At 39.3% G+C, this 22,495-nt stretch overlaps 1 protein-coding gene and 2 long non-coding RNA genes across 20 annotated transcripts; 1 reads left to right on the top strand and 2 right to left on the bottom strand.

Annotated features, from left to right (window-relative positions):
* Nucleotides 1-88: 88 nt before the first annotated feature.
* Nucleotides 89-1,203, bottom strand: LOC116921839 (complement C1q tumor necrosis factor-related protein 3). The gene is given in 4 exon segments (XM_032928206.2): nucleotides 89-400; nucleotides 402-826; nucleotides 898-972; nucleotides 1,067-1,203. Coding segments are annotated over 4 exon segments (693 nt in total). The 5' UTR covers nucleotides 1,178-1,203; the 3' UTR covers nucleotides 89-318.
* A 4,364-nt stretch (nucleotides 1,204-5,567) lies between these two features.
* LOC123471572 lies at nucleotides 5,568-13,800 on the bottom strand. 17 transcript variants are annotated; one of them, XR_006646347.1, is made up of 19 exons: nucleotides 13,411-13,754; nucleotides 13,227-13,345; nucleotides 12,824-13,159; nucleotides 12,288-12,744; nucleotides 12,024-12,206; nucleotides 11,166-11,776; nucleotides 11,021-11,112; nucleotides 10,758-10,928; nucleotides 10,430-10,515; nucleotides 10,256-10,365; nucleotides 10,057-10,186; nucleotides 9,719-9,926; nucleotides 9,583-9,641; nucleotides 9,194-9,429; nucleotides 8,978-9,115; nucleotides 8,360-8,901; nucleotides 6,672-8,277; nucleotides 5,929-6,617; nucleotides 5,568-5,672 (listed from the first exon to the last, which is right to left on the bottom strand). It is a non-coding gene; the product is annotated as an uncharacterized LOC123471572 (long non-coding RNA). The 17 variants fall into 17 exon arrangements; XR_006646348.1 differs by lacking the exons at nucleotides 5,568-5,672; nucleotides 5,929-6,617 and having other exon boundaries at nucleotides 6,663-6,850; nucleotides 7,016-8,277; nucleotides 13,411-13,753; XR_006646349.1 differs by lacking the exons at nucleotides 5,568-5,672; nucleotides 5,929-6,617 and having other exon boundaries at nucleotides 7,743-8,277; nucleotides 13,411-13,563; nucleotides 13,658-13,800.
* Nucleotides 13,801-13,926: 126 nt separating this feature from the next.
* LOC123471573 lies at nucleotides 13,927-14,697 on the top strand. 2 transcript variants are annotated; one of them, XR_006646366.1, is made up of 4 exons: nucleotides 13,927-14,079; nucleotides 14,150-14,246; nucleotides 14,309-14,446; nucleotides 14,508-14,697. It is a non-coding gene; the product is annotated as an uncharacterized LOC123471573 (long non-coding RNA). The 2 variants fall into 2 exon arrangements; XR_006646365.1 differs by having other exon boundaries at nucleotides 14,150-14,251.
* Nucleotides 14,698-22,495: the final 7,798 nt, after the last annotated feature.

Genomic DNA, 22,495 nt, shown 5'->3' with positions numbered 1-22,495 from the left:
AGTGTACCGTGAAACTTGTAGTTTCGATACCGGTACTACGGTCATCCGCACAATCGTCAGGTTGAAACACAAGCAAAAATCGACTCGATTGCCATAACCGTCCATCGTTTAATTTAGTATACCGTATTCGATGTAAACGACAAGTACAAAGGTATGCAATCTACAGTCATTGAATAACATAAAAGATGCAACGACAAATATTACTTATCAGCAGAAGCCGGTCAACGTTCATCCGTCATAGGCTTTATCTAATGTTTATTACGATTTAAGATATACAAGTCATTCAAGATTGATCACGTTTTCCACTGATAGGGCAGCTTACTCATCCAACATCCAGCCATTGAAATGAGTGTAATGGTCAGCATCGTCGTGGAGAACCACACCTGCCGGTGTCATACTCAATTTCCAACCAGAGTTGATCACCGGCTTGGAGACTGAGTGTGGACTGGAGAAACAATGGGCTCCATTGATCCTCGACAGTGTTGGCTTCATCAACCTCAGCTGAGCCAACTACGTTTCCGTTCAAGAAAAGAGATGCCGACAGCCAAACGTAAACGCCAGACGTGGCTGGGAAAAGAGCCATTCCCGAGAAGGAGAAGGCGTAGATACCGGCACGTGGTGCCGTGAATTTGCCTGTTGCCAGATCCATGGCATTGCCAACATTGAGAACGGCGAGATCGAATGGCAACGGAGTGGCTAATGTCGAGAAAGGTGTGCTTCTTTGTACGTAGAAATATACCGGTGACGACGGATGTGCTTTTTCTTGCTGTTGGATTTTGGCCTCCAGTTGACTGATCTTCGACGTCAACTCGGTTTTGATTTCATTCTGGTGCATGATAATGAACGAAAAATGAACACAACGCAGAGAAACAATTGTACAAAAGGCAACTGGCTTACGTGGTGTACTTGTTGTTGTTCTAGTTGAGCCTGCAGTTCTGCATTTTTGGCTCCGACTACTTCCTTGAACTGAATCTGTATGTATAGATACACAATCGTTTCAATATAGAGCACACTGGCAAAGGTCGGGTATGTATGCATCAAGAATTACGAAAAAGTTGAGACTTACGTAGCTGTCAGTCAGTTGTTGTAGCTTGTCTTCTACCGAAAGAGCTGCTGCACTCGAATTGGCAGTCCAGCAAGCCAAGACCAACACCAAAGCGACAGAGAAGCGAGCCATTTTGCTAGTGTCCTGACAACAACTGTTCTTTTTTACTGGGTAATAACGTACTATTTATAGGATCCTATTATTGTTACAAACAAATTGTTTAGACAATGTGGTGGATTGATGTTTTTATCATGTCCTCCCATCTCAAAAAGATAATATGGAAGCGTCAAAAGTGAACAGTGCCTCAAGATGACTATAGTCTACATTAGGCGTTCCTACATTCAACTGCCACTAATCAGCGAGTTGAACGGAGACGAGTATACAAAGCCAAAGGTTGTGCTGCAAATGAAAACAGTCACATGGAGATGGTGGCACAGGTTCGTTTACAGAGTCTACTAGAAAAATAGAAGAGATAACGATATTTTTGTAGCGTAAACATTTAAATCAACTCAATAAATTTGTTTATTTCTTACGAAAACTTCGTAAGCTGCAATACTGGCAGTGTTACTGACTTAACTTTACTCACTTAACTTAACTCTACAACTCTGACTTAACTTAACTCTACAAAAGAAATCAAGTAATTGAAATTGCAAAGAAGAATAATCAACATGAAGTTATTTGACATATAAGGGAAGAGTTTCGCATTTATTGATTTGTTTTTCATATTTTTCCTTATCGTTGCTTAATTTTAGATGTCCGATAACAATAAATGCGTTGAAAAAAAGAAAAAAAAACAATGAAAATGCCATGATTCAAGAGAATCGAAAAAAAAATCGCAATTCTCCATCTGGTGAAGAATTCTGTCGTCCTTTTGGAATAACGCCACTTATTGCAACGACATATTTCGTTGCAATAGTGAAAAACTACCACTACAATCCTACAGCATCGAAAGTGTTAGTAAGTAAAATAAAAGCATTAGATTTAAAGTTACAACTTGAAATCTTGATAAAAGAGTATTGTTTTCAGAAAGAAGACAATTGCTTACCATTTGCTGGCAAATATGGAATTGGGATCTTGCTTAAAAGTACTTGATACCTTTTTCATGGGAAACCTCATTTCGCATTCTTCTGCCATTTTGATTTACTTTTATCAAAGTGTCAACCATTTTTTTAGTCTGTAGACTGACAAATTCAGGATGAGTTTACTTCCAAGCATTGACACAACATACATCTCCATGTAAAGTCTTAATTAACATCAATCCATCTTATGTAGGAGTCGATTTTTAATTTTTGCTTGACAAACGGATAAGTTGATTGGTTGAGTATGGTTGTTGCCCAGCAGATTCAAACATCATAGTTTTGGTCGCACCTATTGCCCCTCAAAATTTTGAGGGGCAATAGACTTTTCCTATAGTTTTTATTAACATTTACTAGACAGAAAAAAATGTGTTGGTGAATGTTGTCAAGAATGCAGATGATTTAGTTAATTTACTGTGGTATCAACCTAATCAAAATCTTCATGTAAGTTCAAATACTTCCTTCCTCTGAAATTGCCTTTTGATGCACAAAGCATGTAGTGTGATTTGATTTTTTTTTTTTTTTAGATATGAAGTGCTTTCAGACTTCATTGGTGCTGAATTTTTGAGTATATTATCACCAGAATGTCATACAAAATAACTTGGGCAGGTAAATCCTTGTATTTTGTGTTTTAATTTTAATCACTCATCTATATTACATGAGCAAAACACATATTGCCGAAAGAAAACAGATACCTTTGGACAATGGTTACACCAAGGGCAGTGAATGCATTTCTCTTTTCACCATTGGTCAGCTGACTTGCCTTCCCAGTTGCAATGAAGAAGAATGATTAGTCAAAAGTATTAAAAGGTAATAGCTTATTGTGTTTTCCTATTGGTATCTCTTAAAATTCTGATGTTATTGAGTTTTTCTTGTCATGCCAGGTATTGTGATCAATCAGATATTGATTTCCTAGTTGCATGACAACTGTGGAAGTTGTCATACAACTATACAGCTGTATTCACCTGTTTGTTAACAAAGTGTTGAATTTTGTAGGCTGTAGGCCGTACTGATCAAAACAAATTTAAACAAACGATCATTTTTTAAACAATCATAAAGGAAACAAGCAACAGTTATGGTTCGTTTGGTTGGAGCCCTTTGTCAACAAAGGGAGAGAGGACCAAGTCAAACGTATCCGAAAGGTACGGGGTTACAAGATGGAAGCTTAGCCACGGTTTATTGTCAAACAAATAGACACGGCTGTCGGAGCCCTTTGTGCGCAGGGCATTTGACGAACCGGGCACTCAAATGACGCTAAAGACTTTTCACTTTGTTGGTGTGGCACCGATGAACATCACACAGGTAGTTTCTAGGTATAAAAGGAATTTTCTTCAAAAGATGTTGAGGCTTATGTATCTATTTCCAGGAACTTTCTGGATTAAGGAAATCATTAACGCCCTAAAGGCCTTTAGTACACCTGTTATCTCCACCCAGCTTCTAATTGTTGACGACCAGGAATATGCGCGACAAGTTAAAGGAAGGGTCGAAAACAATTTTCGGAGAAATAAATTAAACAATTTTTCGTTATCAATATTTTTCAATTGTCTTTTTATGTGACGGGATATTTCGATGAAGTATAACTGCCTGATGATGTTTAATGTCGATTAAATTAGACATTAACCGAATCCGCTTGCTAAAACTCGAGGTGGCTGCAAATTCTATCCAGTAGAGGTAAAAAAAGTTACACTTGCAAACTCTGAATTAATTTTTGATTGATTTTTTTTCCCAATTTCCAGCCTCTGTATACATGTAAACTGAAAATAAAGCCTGCTTTCATCGAAGTCATTAGTGAAACAATACAAATTGTAAATCTGTGCTCCATCTGCAAAATCGTCAATGTATCTTTGAGGCAGTACCTCAAAGAACAATTGCCTAGGGACTTCATACAGGTACCATTACAATTTCTGTAACCAAACCAGCCTTTCAATTTGCATATTGCTTCAGGGTTTGCCAACTGCTAGCCGAGCTGTCATCAACATCGACGATACAAGGAAACCGCATAGATAGTGTGTAGGTTTTGATTTCTATATCAGCTGCAGTAATGACAATGACCATGACTAACATGTGGAAATGATAGCAAACGGCGTAAACATTTTTAGAAGAAAACAGAAAGTTTAAAATTTTTTTTTTAAATTCCCAATGTCAAGGTTTATCTGTTAACTGCTTCAAATTGGCTCAGAATTAGGCAGCAATTTTGGAAGTTGTTGCTTTCTCAGTATGGTAAATATATATATTATTTCTGTAACAGTAAAAACAAACAAAAAATTGCATGATGCATGTGATGAAAGATCACTAATGAAAGAGCTTGTCTTAACATTTTACTTTAAAGATACCACTTTCACATGCACAACACAGCCAATGTTATCCTTATTCATTCTCAGTTTGATATTTGGCTATCTGTTTTTTGTTTTAGAATGAGCTTCAATGTTGGTGTTGCAGGTGTTACCCATGTTACGTTGACTGTTTGGATTCCTATTCATTAACATTTCAAAACCAAATTCATCTTCTTAAAATTGACTTGTAAGTAAAAAAGAGGCTGTTTTATAACTATGTATTATCTATGTAACACTTTTCTATTCAATAGGAAAGGATTTGGATCATTCTAGGAACATATCTATCAAAGATGCAAAGCTCTAATGGGAATAATTTATCCGTCAAGTACGTTTTCATTTGCAGTCTGTATGTCCTTTCCGAAGGCTCTGCCAGAAGAATATGCTAAATAATGAATTTATGAATCGCGTAAGTTACACGAGCAAGAATTTTTATGACTAACGATGTTTTATTTTCTTAATATAGATTAATGATAAACTTGGATCTGAAAAGGTTCCTTGGTTGGGGCGAGATACCGAATAAAGTTTAATGATTGGATGCACTACATGGAATTTCCATACTTTATTCACAGTACCGTTTATAACGGTATTTCATATTTAAAAAATTGAAGTGCATATTTGGGCTCCCTTCTTTTCTGTGGCCCCGTTTCCCCTTGACTCATAATAAGCCCGTAGGGGGTCATGCCCCTACTGTACGGTATATATAAAAACAACATATATCGAGGTTTGGAGGGCTCTGGCCGGAAAGGGGACGTGGGGGTCCTCATGGTTCGATGAAATGCTTATGGAGGGCCATGTCGCTACCCACAAATCCGAATTAAAGGTTAATCGCTCCTGTAAAAATGTTCCAAATCTTCAGCTCTTCTTCCGGCTTCTCTTAGCCAAGCACTGGGTAATCTCCCCGGTGAGTCAATTGAGGCAGTGTCTCCCCCTGCCTTGGTTGACAGCAACTTTTGAAATGGTTATTTTGCCTTTTGAAAGTTGCAAAATATTCCATTATGTAGAGATTTGTCAATACAAATTTTGTTATAAATTAATTTTGAAAAACTTGTCTTTCATACTTTCTTTGTGTTCACACTATACATTACTTGTATGTAATACCTTAGCACTTTTTTCTTTTAAGGATTGGACTCTCAACATTGCTGAGATGGCCACTGATGTGCAGTTTTTGTACTGAGAATTCCGGAGTGTCCTTGAATTATCGCCGATTAAATTCCAATCCTGGAGATGGTAGTTTGCTGATTTATTTAATTGCAGAATGATTTTGTATTCAATCTTTATTTATATAGATTTAACAGATGTATTAGAATGTTTTCACAGTGATGAATTTAACTCGTTCGGGTATCGATCCCCAAACTTTCAGCGTTCATTGCCGATGCTCAACCGTTGAGCCATGAGTTACATTTAAATTTGCACTAATATTAGAAGGCAAAAAAAAAAATGCAATTTTTATAGGCTAGTAAAACTATATGCTAACCTGAATAACTTGCATTCAAGGATCATAGCTGTTTGGTAGAACGTTGGATAATGGATCTAAAGGTATCGGGTTCAACTCCCGGCAGAAGGTTAATAAATTTAATGTGAATGTCATTGCGTTTCTATAAGATGGATTTACATGTTAATAAGAAGTTATCTTGAATCTCGCTGCAAATATTATTCTAAGTCCACATTTGTTGAACTCAATTAACACGAAAATATAGAAAACTTACTAACGTGAATTATGGCTCAGTGGTAGAGCATCGGCATGGAACGCCAAAGTTTAAGGGTTCAAATCCTACAAGAGCCGAAAGAAATACTACGATGATTAAAAGATTCAGTTGATTGACTATATGTTACAATCTTATATACACAAAATATTGATCAAGCAGTATGTGTGAGATATCTCGACAGAGGATGCCAATTGCTAAAGTACGTTGTAAAGTATTCAAGTAACAAAATACGCATTCGCATGGATAAATCATAATGAACAATTTATTAAGATTTTTTATTGGATATTATATTAAACATTGCCAAAATATCCGTCCCATTACTTCGTAATGGGGAAGTTTCTCGACCCGACTGGCAGACGTGGAAGATTGGAAGCCCAGGACATCGGGAACCTCCGTGGAATCGAACCACGGACCTTGGAGCTGCTAGGCGGATGCGATACCTTCCTGGCAACCCCCCCTATATCCCCCCCCATTGATATTTGATCCACTATGTACAACTTTGCACAGTTACCTTAATGTGTTGAAGACTTAGATTTCTCAGTAATATGTCTCATAGCTCAATGGTAGAGCGGTGGACTGGAATTCTCTATACATTGGGTTCGAATCCCATTCAGGTGTTGTGAAATTCAGTGTCCTTGATGGATTACACGTATTGGCATATAAATTCCAAGTATGTCATGGTGAAGAAAACTGTAAGTAAAATTGTTTTTTATTTAAGAGTAAGTTTATAAAGGTTACTTGTTCACACTTGTAATAATAGTTTAAAGTATCCCAAAGTAAATTACTAAAACGCTTCTAAACTGAAGGTGATAACGTCAATAAAGTGAATCAGTAAACATATTTTGTACTTTTTACCTTTGATGGTATTTGATCCACAAACATCCAGCGGTACAATCCGACACTCACCCATTAAGCCATGATTCGCTCATAAACATGCACAATACCTTCTTGTTGCTTATAGGCAACACTTTCCCACTTGTAAATTATTGAAGTGTAGTCGATGTAAACGAAATAATTACCACAGCTAAGTATACATTTACATTTTCTTAAATTATTGTTAGAATGAGGAAATTCATTCATTATTGATAAATGGCGCTTTATAGTTTAGTGTTTTACATTGTCTCAATCGTGGTGGCATAGTGCTTGTGGGTCATCTTTTGAGTACTGTATAGATCTTTGTTGCGAAACGTATCGCCCCAAGTCTCTTAAAATAGGACTTAATATGTAAATATCACTAGGCGATATCCAACTTCAGGTATTGTTCCCAAACATGAATGCCTAATCAAAACGAAAAAAGTCTCCAACACTTAGAACAATGACACGACACATGCAGATTTTGCTTGCAATCTTCCAGCAGTTACTCGCACTTGAAATTTACTTGACACAAAACTATTAACCTATTGCAATACCAGCGAGTTGTCAAACGATCGCAATGCTGTGTTGCCGCATCGCAGAAAGGTAAAACAGAAATCCCTGTTCAAACTTTCAAAGCAGAGTCATGGAAACCGATGGGTTCCATGACTCTGTTTCAAAGTGAAAACATTTTCTTCATACACATATTATTGGCTAACGAATTCATGCATTAAAACTAATCAAGGTTGTTTTTTATCCGCCATACGTCACAATAGAAAATTTGCAATCACATTTTTAAAATGAAATAATAGAGACAAAACCATGTGAATGGTTCTGTAAAACTGTTTCTAGTTCAGTAATCGAAACTGGGAATGTCAGGATAGTCGTCTCCGCTATTCTTCCTGCATGCCAAACGGCGGATACATGCCAAATTTCGATCATGGGCTCATCGCGTTGTTGGAGTACATGATGTCGTAAGGGTTTCTCATCCTGGGATAGCGTGACGGAAGGACATAGGATTCATAGGATGATCCAAATTGAGAAACACATCGACCTCTTCGAGTGCCATATTCTTCAACGAGGAAATAGCTACTTCGCCTGCAAGGCCCACGTGTGAACGATTTATAACAGCCACCTTCAGAATTTAGTGTTGACTTCCAGTAGATCTGGCGACCGTTGCATTTGCTTACTGGGCAAGGCGAAGGGCGACAGGTGCCATAGTCGTTGGTATCCGGCTCAAGCCATTGGCCATGATCACAAGGACCCTTTGTCATAAGTGACACAATTATTAAAAAAAAAAAAAAAAATTAAACAAGTGTTTTGATAAGACGAGCATCAAGGACATACCACTGGCCATTAAAAGATCTAGACAAGAGAAAAAAAAACCTTGGCGTAGATACGGTGGCACCTATCATCTACCTTGAATAAGAGCTGATTACGATCGCGGCATTATTACGACAACGTCTAAATTGCGAATCTGTTGTACAGTATATTGCAGAAAAATGTGGCGGTTTTCCCTATGCTTTGTTTGCCATACCCGACACATTTTTCTGCAACCTCCTGTACCTGAACACCGACAGTGCGAATAGGCAGTAGCGTGGCAACATACTGGTTGCGACTAGACAGTTCTCCCAGAATAAGACGTTCTTCTTCCGACGTCACGATTTCAATCCGATTGAGCAAGGCATGTTCCTTGGCTGCTATGTTGGCATAATGGACCATCGAACGAATCATCACTTGCGTCTCATCGAAATTAGCTTCCAAGAAGGGCTCTTCGGCGTAAATGATTCAAATTGACAAGCCGGGACCAGGAAACGGGTAACGTTCCAGTAATTGTGCGGGCAAACCCAGCTCACGACCTAAGGCTCTTACTTCATCTTTAAGGAAGTCTGTTGGGAAAAAATGCGAAAAGATTAAAGATCTTACTGGATTGTCATAACGCAGGAAAAACCTTAATGCAAATACCTTTAATAGGTTCTACTACACGGCCGTGAATGCAAAATTGACGAACCATTTCGGAATCGTTATGACGAGTCTTCATGGCAACCGTGCGCGAAGAAGCCATATGGAAAGCGGACTCAATTAGATCCGGTCTCAAAGTACCTGTAATATTTTCATATGTAATGACATTGAATATTAGGCAATATAATACAAGCAAAAAAAAAAAGAGAAGGTTGATACCTTGTCCGAGAAGTAGATTATCCCAAGTTAGATTTAAATCGTTAGGCGTTGTATTTGCCATTTTGACAAACGTATCGTCAATAATTCGACGTTTTTCTTACTGATTAACAGTGAGACATAACGACAAAGTTTGGCGGCCATGTACATCGTAGAAAGTCAGACTTGCTTAACAACCTAAAACAATTTTAAACCTCAAATCTGCTCGCTGGTATGAAGAAGAAATGAGAATCCACTCTCTGTATAAAAAAAATAATAATAAAATCGGTCATAGAACAAGAATTATAAACCGTAGAATTTGAGGTCTGACAGGACTAAGTATCAATTAATCTCGTATCAAATTTTGGCCAATAATAAGATTCTGAACCGTCCAGAAAAGTATCTCAAATTACCCAAAGGGTGAGCCCGAGTTGCTGTAAACTAGTGCCCTCTGGAGTTGAGGGGCAATAGACTTTTCCAATTAAGAAATAATGAGTACTGGAACAATCATACTGCCATAACACATTTTAATTTGGATTATCAAAATACCTAGTTCAGCTCGCCCTTTGCCTCGGATGCTTATCAGTGTAGAACATATTTGTAACTGCTTGGTGATCAGGAATGTAGATAAACGCCCCCTTGCGTATGCTACTCAGGCTACACAGTAGACGCAATAACGCATAAATCCTTGGCGGATTAAAAAACGAAACTGTTGCCTGAACAGGCGCCCTAGAACTACCACCACCAATCTAGATTTCTGGAGAAAAGAAAAAGAAAATGGAGAAATAAAAATTAAAAAAAAAAAAAAAGAAACAAACAATAAAGAAAATAAAAAAAAACAGTTAGAACCTTTAAAATTAAGTATCATAACAAGGACAAATATTTACCATAGGAGTTGTTGAGCTAGGCACCTGCTTAAGTTGTTTGATTTCACAAATTATCATTCACATCCCTGCCATTACTAAAGCAGACGTTAGATGATGTTGGAACCTACTGCTTTGTAAGCTGCTACCAATCCTACATAGACAACCAAATGGGGGTTTCGTGATCGTCATAAAATCGGAGATTGAAATGTCGGGCTGTTACCTAAAAGACATTTTGTCCGCCGATAGAAATTGTGGAAAATGTCAGGCTCCACAGATCAGAAAAAAAACCAAACTCCGTAACATGCAAATAAATCAATTTGAAATATTTTCCTTTAAAACATACAGAATAATAAAATCTTTCACAAATAGCACATTTAAGATTTGATAGCATTACCCAATGGAACACAAGAGTTCACCAACTTAATGCACAAGGATATTGCCCGTTACGACTCCCGAGCTATGACGCAGCAAAGAATCTACCTATAAAAAGAAGAAAAAATAAGTTATTGGTAGACAAAGTCCTGATTATCGCCTAATCCCCGAAAAAAAAAACAACAAAAAATTCGTGGCAATAAAGAAATGGACGAGTTAAAAAAAAAGAAGCACGGTTTGCACGATGCATCCTACCAAAAAATAATAAACCATTATAACAAGGATGAAAGACAATTACCTATTTCCAAGCGTGCATGAAAAGATTTGTTGTAATGGCAAAAAAAGCTTACCTAAACTATCCCACAATTATTGCCTGAACATCCTCTTATGCCTGTTGATAAACTGTACCAACATACAGACTTCATGTGAATGGACAATCACCATAAGTGAGTTGTAACATTGGCCTATATGTGGTAACATTTCGCCCTTGGTTGATGCAATATGCACAATGGCTTCATTTCCTGGTGTTAAAAATAAAAGGACTATTGAAATATCATGTTGTCTAAGAAAGACAGTAAGTTCAGCTAACAATACTATTTACGATCTGACATACTCAACAAGAAGTTCCAGAGATTTTCCATTTACATGATGTGGAGATATAGCAAAGGCTAATGCTGCTCTAAAGCCTGATAAATATTTCCACCACTTTTTTCTATTGCACTATTGTAACTGAAATTATATATTGGCGGCAGACGTACCATCCACCATGTTGTCCAGTCAACGATTCAATCGTCAACGTGGCTGTGAATTCGTTCACCAAACGGACGCTAGTCGTCGTCGTTGCAGTTGTCGGTGCAATCACTTGGCCATCTTTCGACCAGCTGACGAACAACGGCAATCCACCTTTAACTACGGCGCATTGAAGAGCCAATCGCTCGCCGGCATTCAACATGGCCGAATCGCTCATTGCCATTATATGAGGCGCATCTGTATCCAATATCGTTTTTTTTTCGTGTTTTTTGTTTTTTTTTTTTTAAACAAAATTCCGGCGACCGGAAGCAACAACAAAAAAAAACGTCGAGAAATTTCTAAATTTATCCTTCCTACCCACTTAACTCATCTCCTTTTTCTTGTTTTTCATAAAAATAAAAGGGGAAAGACTTAAATTGGCTTCTGGCTGCTGGATCGATATAGTCGGTCTGTCTCATTTGCTTTCATTGCTTCCTTTTTTTAAATTTTTTTCTGCTTCCAGACCGGATAGAAAAGCGCTGTTGACTTTCTCATCATCAAAGAGTATACTCAGCGACCGAGCAAGTTTACAGGGCGGAGGGGGAAAAGAAAAAGGCGCCGAGTCAATATTTTCGCAAAGCTGTGAACAGGAAAAAATCAAACAAAAGGTTATCTTTTAAGTTTAGTTTTTTCTTGCCGAGGATCTATAATTTTTACTCTTTCTAATCAACTCGAGTGTCATCATTTCTTCTAAGAAAATGCGATAGAAAAAAAAGGACTACTCGAATTCTGGTTGATTTTAATTTAGCCTTTGATTATTCATCCCTATTAAAGGAAAAGCCAAAGTTTCCAGATAAAAAGAGGGAAAGAAAAGGACTGAAACTTACCGAGGATGTTGAGTTGAAGTGACTGGCGAGCCGAGAGTCCGTTCTGGCCATGCACCTCGCAACTATAAAGACCGGCGTCGCTGCTCTTATCCAACGGATCGATCGTCAAACTGCCATTGAATTGAAGTAAATATGCAAATTGGCTGAATGCTCTACGCGACCCACTCGATTCTCCGCTACACACTGTTCGCACAAACGCCACAAACGCCTTTTAATTGAACAATTACAAGAAAAACGTATGGTACCTATTGCACGAAAACTCACTTTGTAATTGCCTCCGTCTTCGACTCGGACGTGGGTTATGTTGAGATGAGCCACTACAAGATCGTCGTGACCCGTTTGTTGCTGCTGGCCGAGGAAATATCGTTCGGAAACGGGCGATAACGGAAACCCGTCCAGCGTCCAAGTGAAATGAGGCAGCGGAGTGCCAGAGGCTAAACATTTCAACGAGACTGAACTTCCCGGATGTACAACTTGCCGACTGAACGTTTCTTTCAAATGAGGAGGAAATGCTCCAATGGCCAGCTGGGCCGATGCTTGGGCCCAATCTCCTTCGTCATTGGATGCCAGGCATTGGTATATTCCCTCATCTTCACGTTGGACGGACGAAATGGATAACTGGACCATATCGGTGTAGCCGTCGTCGCCGGATGAAGAAGAAACACGACCACTATTACCCACCAAGAAGCGCTGGCCATCTTTGAGCCAACTGACAACCGGCCTAGAATTTTTTTCCAGATTTTCAGTTAAGTTGTTATTCCATTTAACAAGACATGTAAAAATAATTGAGCTGGGACTACCGGAGAAATGACACGTGATGGTGACGGACGTTTCTGGATCGGTGACTTAAATGTGCTGTGCATTCTATGCGGCGACGACGACGTTCAACGATTCTGACTTGTAATTTGACACGAAAAATGAGTTCGGTACGTGATTCGACTAATCCAATGGAACTGTTGACGAATCAAATGTAACGGCCCTGATCTTCGGTGACGACGGAAGCGATGAGTAAAGTGCCACCAATGAGGCGATGACGCCCAAGTCCCAGCACTCCATCACGATGCTCTTGCGTGGCAGCTGATGTCACCAGTGGCAACAACAAATTGCCATACTGAATCGTTAGACTTTTGTACCATCTGCATTGATCAATTTATGGTTACGTACAATTGTTCAGACAAAAGAACTGAGTGAATAAATAGTTACTTGATTTTATGCGGAAGATATCCATGAAAAACACAAGGTAAAACGGAATCTCGTCCACGCCAAACTTCGAATTCGATTCACAGTTTCTACAATGACTTGTGCCATCTTTGTCCTGGTTTCTAGGATACACGTAAAGGTCATGTTTCTCAACTGGAAAATCAATAATGATCACACAATCAGATACCTTGACTGAGGATGATTCGTCCAGCAGTGAAACTGGTCATTGTTTGCCTGATGGGCTGGACGAGAACTCGACAATGATACAAATGATTCTCGTCGCCTTGATGCGCAGACAAAACTTGCAAGTCGCCATTGGCCAACATCACGTGACGTTAATCTGTTTAACGAAACAAAAAATTTTGAGTTTTTCATGTTGTTTCTAAATCACTTTAATTGCTAGAGGCATGGAAAGTGAACACTGAAAACCAAACTTTTTCGAGGAACTTTTCCAACTTTCACAAACTGTAGTCCATTTGAGCCGTTGCAACCTCCGTCCCATGCCGACGGTTGCCATTTCTGAATAAACGTTGACTCGAAAAGAAAAGATATTGCCAAATATGCAAAGGCAGCAGATTTGAGTTCAAACAAAAGCCAGGAGTAAAGATATTTTCTACAGAGGAACAAAATCTTTTTATTTTAAACAAATATTTACGTATACTAAATCAAACAAAGAGGTCAAAACTTAGAGGATAATTTCATTCTGAGCCTGAGCAGAAGGGTGTTTTTTTTAAAATTGCTCCTTTGGTCAACGTGACCCGTATTACTTCATTTGTCGATCGACAGTTCGCGAGGTGACACACGAAAATGCAATCAGTCATTTATTTCCACTTGGCATAGTCTACCTTCATTGGAAGTAAGAAAAATGTCGTATCGATTATCTTGAATCTAAGAAGTGATTGTAACATAATCACCAACATAATCAGGAATAGAGCAACGAAAAGCAGCCATACTGCCCCGACGAACTCGAGGATTTTCCACGTTGACCTCGAATGGCGTCCAAATTACTTTTGGCACCAAAAAGTAAAGTATGACGATTTTTGTTTGGTTTTTGTTTCGTTTTAAAAGGCGAATGTAATTTTTAGTTTCCCGAGACTAGTCCTGCATGGACGCGCACAGGAGTGGAGAGGATGCGAACAATGAAATTGGCTGCCAAAAGCCTGTAGGGGGCAGCGTGAACGTCTGGTCGGAACTGCTCCGGCCGGAACTGCTCCGGCCGGAAGGTGTGCAAAGTCAAACTGATGCCATTAGGTGATAACGTGATTAGATTATTTGTCGTTGCAGTTGACACTGCAGACGTAGAAGATGATTCGACTGTATTCCACATGCCTCTGCCTGTCGCGTTGCTGCCTAAACTTTGGTGATAACTTTGCAACCGCCGCTGTTTCAAAGTTCAGTCTTCAACTTATTGCTTCTAATTGTATTATTGTCTAAATAATGCAGCCTATTTAGAATAGACGGCAGCACAATCGGACGCACCAGTTGAGACTGTTTTACACACATATTAGGAAATTTGCCGTTAATTAGGAATGCATTTTCTTTCTGTCGCTGGCTAAATAGACTTGATGAATATGCACGAAAATTTGACGAATCACGTCAATCGAAATAGAGTTGCGTGACAATCGAGAATGACGAGTGCCATGGTTCTTGGCTGGCAGCTATTGCTGATGCTGGCGATAACGTGAGGTTGACTTCGTCCATGTTGTCGGACGTTCCGCGATATTGACTACACTTTTTCACCGTGTGCGGCTGATGGTTGCTGTTGCAGCAATGTTTGTGGATGAACGTGCCGCTCTCCTTGATGACGATGAGCACTGTTTGGCAATACTATACAATTCTATATTCGTTTTGTTTTGTTTTTTTCTTCTTCTTTCGATACGAAATGCACAGACAAAGCGCATCTACAGATTCAACTCTTATCTCGTGCTGCACTATTTAGTCCTCACAGCACGTGGCACGTTTGTTTCATACATCTAAACGTACAAGCCTGTTTATATTAAGGTGGCCGCCGACGCTGCTGCTCGGCATATTATCGATTAGACTCGCTTCAACGTTCATAGACGGAAGCTGTTGCTGCTCTCTCGGACACGTCCGTTTGCTCGCATATATTGAAAAACTCGGCCAAAATAAAAATAACCAATATACAGTTGCGATATTAATCCCTGCTCGTGCTGCTGTTACTCCAGGCCAATATGTACGAAAACAAGCTGATGGACACAAAGAGCTTAAAAGATTTCGAGACGCGCTTATATTTCCTTGTTCACGTTTACTTAGCTGTCGTTGACAGGTCGTCATCTGTAGAATAGCATGTGCATCGACGAGATTTTCTTTCTAAAGTACAGCGATTCAAGAAAAGAGAATTACATCGTGAATTATAAATGGCCTGTATACATTTCCGACGGAGCTCGATGCTATGCCTGATAGGATTAGATGTCATACAAAAAACATGCGACACTTTTCGGTTTAAAAAAAATTGGCAGTTGCATTCACAGCCTTCCATCAGCATCAGTCGAATTTCTTGTTGGACGCACTGGCGATAAAAGGAAGAGGCAAAAAGAAAACTTGTATATAAATTCGACTTGACTATTTTATTACCAGGCATTCATAGAGCATTCGACAAGACCGAGATACGGGCTTTATTGTACAATCGATGCGATGCTGTTGTTATCAACTTGGAATAAATATGAAAGAATGGTATCAAGACTTACCAGTGATCAGCATGCCACAATTGAAGATGAGAGTAGTGGTGTTTAATCGATATGGAATAAAGACTAATAGCCTAAAGCCATTGATTTGGTATGGCTGAAAAGAATGAAATGAAAGGGACCTGGGACGTGATCATTGTATTTAAAATGTTGATTTTGCATTTAGTACAGCAGCTACCTGATACATTTTCCTCAAATTTGACGTGACAATTAACAAGTTGTTTCAGTAGTCGAATTTTATTGAAAAAGAATTATTGGAGAGCAGAGTCGTAGCTCGCCACATTGGTATCGCATTGGACTGCGATGCCAAGGGTAAGCTGGCCCTGGGATCAAATCCGGTGGGCCCGAATTCCGACGACTGGGCCTTAAACAAGAAACCCTGGCGATCAGGGGGCTTCTTTCAACAACTTTTAGTTAAATGGGTTTTGTCTAAAATTTAATTTTAAGAATTTTGAACCTAGCCAGCGATTTTTTGGTGCAAAATCCATTTCTTAAGGAAAGTTTTTGCTTGTTCAGGGGTCGTCTACTGTTTTCCAGGGTGAGCCTCGGGAAATAAGTCCGTATTTGTCTTTTTTCTTGATTTGCGTAAATTTCCTTAATTTCTTTTTCCCAAAAATACTGTAAATTTCCGCAATTTCCCTTTTTTCCCGCGATTTTTACTATCACCCACCGGATAAACCAAGAGAAAATGGAATCAAATGAAAGAAGAATGGAAAAATGGAATAATATCAAGCCACATTTATTGTAAAAAATCGGGGTAGGCGGGCAGAATAAATATAATCGGGGTGTTATCGGGGCAATCGGGTCGAAATACTCGATCCATTAGGTTTTACTATAAATTGATTAGTTGCAGTTATCGGGTAGCGCGTACCCCGATTTAGTCCCGAAAGCCCCACCCTGATGCCCCGAAATGTGAACCCCGATTGGCCAAAAAGCGCCTCGATATGCTCGTGGTTGATCCCTTGTTGTTATATCTTAGTAGTTTAATGATAGTGATCAGATGCAACGCCAAATTTAGTCTATTTTTCCTCAAAAGACAGCAAACGTCAAATTCTAGATTTTTCATAGCGCCATTATCAAGTATTTACGTCGTCTGCTATATTAAATATCTAGCGACTACAGTGATGCCATATAGCTACACAACAAAGGAACGCTACCAAATAATGGCGTTTTGTAGTGATCGGCCCCGATTAGCCCAAATCGGGTTAACTGCCCCGCCCATCCCAGAAAAGGGCAATCGGGGCTGAATCGAGGTGCTACTTCGTCAGCACGGGGCGGAGCAAAAATCGAGGTTAACCCGCTCACCCCGACGCCATTTGCAAAAATGGCGCCTGAATTCAAACTACGAATTTGGGTCGGGATTTTTATCGGGGCAACCGGGGAGAACTCCCCGTTTTTCATCATAATAATTGATTTCGACTCGATCGATTATGTTTTTACGTCGATTGATTGAATACCATCAGGGTTGCATCCCCGATTAGGCACCCCGATACAATCCCGATTGAGATCGGGATTTAAAAATTTTCACCCCGAGCCCCGAACGTCCCGCCCTAAGACCCGAATTTCGAAACCCGATTAGGATCGGGGCCGATCCCTATTTCTACCACTTTTCCGCTTTTTCTCAAGCGGTGAACCTCGAGAAATAGAGTCGGTGACCTCTCGGTTGTTCCAGAGTTACCACTTGCCTCATGGTTCATTAATGTGATGGAATTTGGATGCTTTTATTAGCTGTTGATTATTAAATTATAAAATAATTGTGATGTGCTTACGGTTGAGGAGTTAAAGCGGAGGTTGTCAACTCGAAAAAAAAATTTCACCAATATTTTTAAGCAAAAAATGTGAAAAATAAAAAAATATATTAAAAAATATATATATATATATATTTGAAAAATGAAAAATCCGCAATAGTTGCACTTATTATATGGAAATTCTTATAGGGGTAGCGCTTGGCCCCGCGCCAATCGGGGATCTTTTTAGTCGATCCGGTGCGGGGATAATCTTAATCGGGGAAGTGATTTCGGTGCTCGGTGTGGTGAATTCGGTGCTCTGTGCCTTCCCCGATTTCAATCCCCGATTCCAATCCCCGATTTCAATCCCCGATTCCAATCTCCGATTTCACTCCGCGATTAGAAAAGTTAAGAAAACGGTTTTGTATGGGTGGCATAACTTTGAATCAAAATGAAAGAATACACCATAACTATGTAATGAAATTTGAATTACAAATAAAAAATATTCATTCAGTATACTTTTTTACTTAAACGTCTTTACTATTCTTCTTATACCAACCTGTCTTTAAGGGATGTAATAAGTCCAAACGTGCAACAATAAATGTTTAAGTTCACTCCGAAAATTAAAATGTGATTATATTTCATTATTTCTGTATGACAATCGTATTACCGTGTAACATGAAACTCATAAATATAACAAGGGCAATAGAGCAGTAAAACATCCTACGTTGCACGTTCTCCACAAATGCGAAAATCTCATTTGTTTCCAAGTTGGTCTGCTGCGGCTGCAGCGTCTTATGGAGAAACCAACTTCTTCATGTTAAAAAATAAGTTTTCATAAATATAATTAAGATTTCCCCCCTTTTCTTCCTAGCAGTGGGTACCCTATTCATTTTTTCATTTCCCAATTTTTTTTTCTAGCCCTAGTTCTATCTGGTTTATTTTTATTTAGCTATAGTTTGTGAATGGTTTGTTGTTCATCCCCTCGTAGCAGACGAATTTCTGGCAGCAAACGAAAATCTTCGGCTAAAAGAGACGAGCAACTTACAAACAAAAATAAAATAAAAATAAAGTAGATAGAACTGGAGCTAGAAAAAAAAATTGGGAAATGAAAAGATGAATAGGGTACCCACTGCTAGGAAGATAAGGGGGAAATCTAAATTATAGTTATGAAAACTTAATTTTTTACGTGAAGAAGATGGTTTCTCCATAAGACGCTGCAGCCGCAGCAGACCAACTTGGACACAAATGAGATTTTCGCATTTGTGAAAAACGCGCAACGCAGGATGTTTTACTGCTCTATTACAATAGTTCAGTTCATGCTAGAGCAACGGGAATGGTCTAGATCGACGCAGAATGTCAAAATTAGTGAGATTCTGTGCATTTCATTCGATGAACTCTGAATATTCGTCGGCAATAGCCATGTTTCTATGATGAGAACTTGTGAATGCTGCAATGTGTTCTTCAACTTTTGAACCGTTCATCCTAGGACAACGGGAGCGGTCTAGAAAGATGCAGAATTTGTTAGATAATACGTTCCGATGGGGCCCTAGAGATTCTATGTGGGGCCCATAGAGAGGAGCTTGCCACATAAATATTTCCTCGAAGCGACTTGTAATAGAGCCACAAAATCGACTTTTCTGAAAATTCCGGAGTCAAAATTTTCATTCAGGTAAATCGCAAATTTGACGTTAGGAGAATGTGGGGCACATAGGGAGGAGATTGCCACATAAATATTTCCTCGGGGCGAATTGTAATTGAGCCACAAAATCGACTTTCCTGAAAATTCCGGAGTCAAAATTTTCATTCAGGTAAATCGGAAATCTGACAGCACCGCACGGTCGGGAAAGCAAAAAGCAGTTCGGCACATAAATATTTCAATCGTGCGGCTTGCGGTTGAGGAGTTAAAGCGAATTTTCAATTTGAGCCGCATTTGCCAACTTTTGAACCGTACATGCTAGATCAATGGGAATGGTCTAGATCGACGCAGAATCTCAAAATTAGTCGAAATCTATGCATTTCAATATTTAAATATCAAAGATTCGTGAGAAATCAACATTTTACTACAGTGAGAACTTAGGAAACCTTATGCAAAATAGCTAACTTTTGAACCATAAATCGTAGAGCAACAGGAATGGTCTAGATCGACGCAGAATATCAAAATTAGTCGAAATAACATCATTTTCAAACTTGTTTGTGTAAAATTTTGGAGAAAAAGAGATAAAACCGATAAATGTGATTTTTAGGAGGAGGGGCCCGGTTGTGTTGCAATAAGGATAATTGTAAACGCGGCAGCGGGCGCGAAGCGCCCGTCTGCCGCAAGACGTCACCGTTGATTTTTTTCGTTCAGGTAAATCGTGAATCTGACTCGAGGGCTTGATCGGGAAGGAGGAGAGGAGCTCGGCGTGCAAATATTTTCATCGGGCGGCTATCGGTTGCGGAGTTATAGCTAATTTGCATATTTAGCCGTATTTGCTAACTTTGGAACCGTCCATGCTAGAGCAACGGGAATGGTCTAGATCGACGCAGAATGTCAAAATTAGTGAGATTCTATGCATTTCATTCGATGAACTCTGAATATTCGTCGGCAATAGCCATGTTTCTATGATGAGAACTTGTGAATGCTGCAATGTGTTCTTCAACTTTTGAACCGTTCATCCTAGGACAACGGGAGCGGTCTAGAAAGATGCAGAATTTGTTAGATAATACGTTCCGATGTATTTCGTAAAGATATTAACCGCAGTTTTGGCGTAGTAACGAGTTTTCTCTCGGAAATTCGCAGTGAAATTTTTCGTTCAGGTAGTTCACCATTCCAACACCAGGGTAGTGTGGGGCCCATAGAGAGGAGCTTGCCACATAAATATTTCCTCGGGGCGACTTGTAATTGAGCCACAAAATCGATTTTTCTGAAAATTCCGGAGTCAAAATTTTCATTCAGGTAAATCGCAAATTTGACGTTAGAATAATGTGAAGCACATAGGGAGGAGCTTGCCACATAAATATTTCCTCGGGGCGACTTGTAATTGAGCCACAAAATCGATTTTTCTGAAAATTCCGGAGTCAAAATTTTCATTCAGGTAAATCGCAAATTTGACGTTAGAATAATGTGAAGCACATAGGGAGGAGCTTGCCACATAAATATTTCCTCGGGGCGACTTGTAATTGAGCCACAAAATCGATTTTTCTGAAAATTCCGGAGTCAAAATTTTCATTCAGGTAAATCGCAAATTTGACGTTAGAATAATGTGAAGCACATAGGGAGGAGCTTGCCACATAAATATTTCCTCGGGGCGACTTGTAATTGAGCCACAAAATCGATTTTTCTGAAAATTCCGGAGTCAAAATTTTCATTCAGGTAAATCGCAAATTTGACGTTAGGAAGAATGTGGGGCACATAGGGAGGAGATTGCCACATAAATATTTCCTCGGGGCGAATTGTAATTGAGCCACAAAATCGACTTTTCTGAAAATTCCGGAGTCAAAATTTTCATTCAGGTAAATCGCAAATTTGACGTTAGGAGAATGTGGGGCACATAGGGAGGAGATTGCCACATAAATATTTCCTCGGGGCGAATTGTAATTGAGCCACAAAATCGACTTTCCTGAAAATTCCGGAGTCAAAATTTTCATTCAGGTAAATCGGAAATCTGACAGCACCGCACGGTCGGGAAAGCAAAAAGCAGTTCGGCACATAAATATTTCAATCGTGCGGCTTGCGGTTGAGGAGTTAAAGCGAATTTTCAATTTGAGCCGCATTTGCCAACTTTTGAACCGTACATGCTAGATCAATGGGAATGGTCTAGATCGACGCAGAATCTCAAAATTAGTCGAAATCTATGCATTTCAATATTTAAATATCAAAGATTCGTGAGAAATCAACATTTTACTACAGTGAGAACTTAGGAAACCTTATGCAAAATAGCTAACTTTTGAACCATAAATCGTAGAGCAACAGGAATGGTCTAGATCGACGCAGAATATCAAAATTAGTCGAAATAACATCATTTTCAAACTTGTTTGTGTAAAATTTTGGAGAAAAAGAGATAAAACCGATAAATGTGATTTTTAGGAGGAGGGGCTCGGTTGTGTTGCAATAAGGATAATTGTAAACGCGGCAGCGGGCGCGAAGCGCCCGTCTGCCGCAAGACGTCACCGTTGATTTTTTTCGTTCAGGTAAATCGTGAATCTGACTCGAGGGCTTGATCGGGAAGGAGGAGAGGAGCTCGGCGTGCAAATATTTTCATCGGGCGGCTATCGGTTGCGGAGTTATAGCTAATTTGCATATTTAGCCGTATTTGCTAACTTTGGAACCGTCCATGCTAGAGCAACGGGAATGGTCTAGATCGACGCAGAATGTCAAAATTAGTGAGATTCTATGCATTTCATTCGATGAACTCTGAATATTCGTCGGCAATAGCCATGTTTCTATGATGAGAACTTGTGAATGCTGCAATGTGTTCTTCAACTTTTGAACCGTTCATCCTAGGACAACGGGAGCGGTCTAGAAAGATGCAGAATTTGTTAGATAATACGTTCCGATGTATTTCGTAAAGATATTAACCGCAGTTTTGGCGTAGTAACGAGTTTTCTCTCGGAAATTCGCAGTGAAATTTTTCGTTCAGGTAGTTCACCATTCCAACACCAGGGTAGTGTGGGGCCCATAGGGAGGAGCTTGCCACATAAATATTTCCTCGGGGCGACTTGTAATTGAGCCACAAAATCGATTTTTCTGAAAATTCCGGAGTCAAAATTTTCATTCAGGTAAATCGCAAATTTGACGTTAGAATAATGTGAAGCACATAGGGAGGAGCTTGCCACATAAATATTTCCTCGGGGCGAC

This window comes from Daphnia magna, linkage group LG4 (genome assembly GCF_020631705.1).
Source record: "Daphnia magna isolate NIES linkage group LG4, ASM2063170v1.1, whole genome shotgun sequence".
Taxonomy (NCBI): domain Eukaryota; kingdom Metazoa; phylum Arthropoda; class Branchiopoda; order Diplostraca; family Daphniidae; genus Daphnia; species Daphnia magna.
The sequence above is the reverse complement of the archived record's forward strand: the minus strand, read 5'-3'. Positions and strand labels throughout refer to the sequence as shown.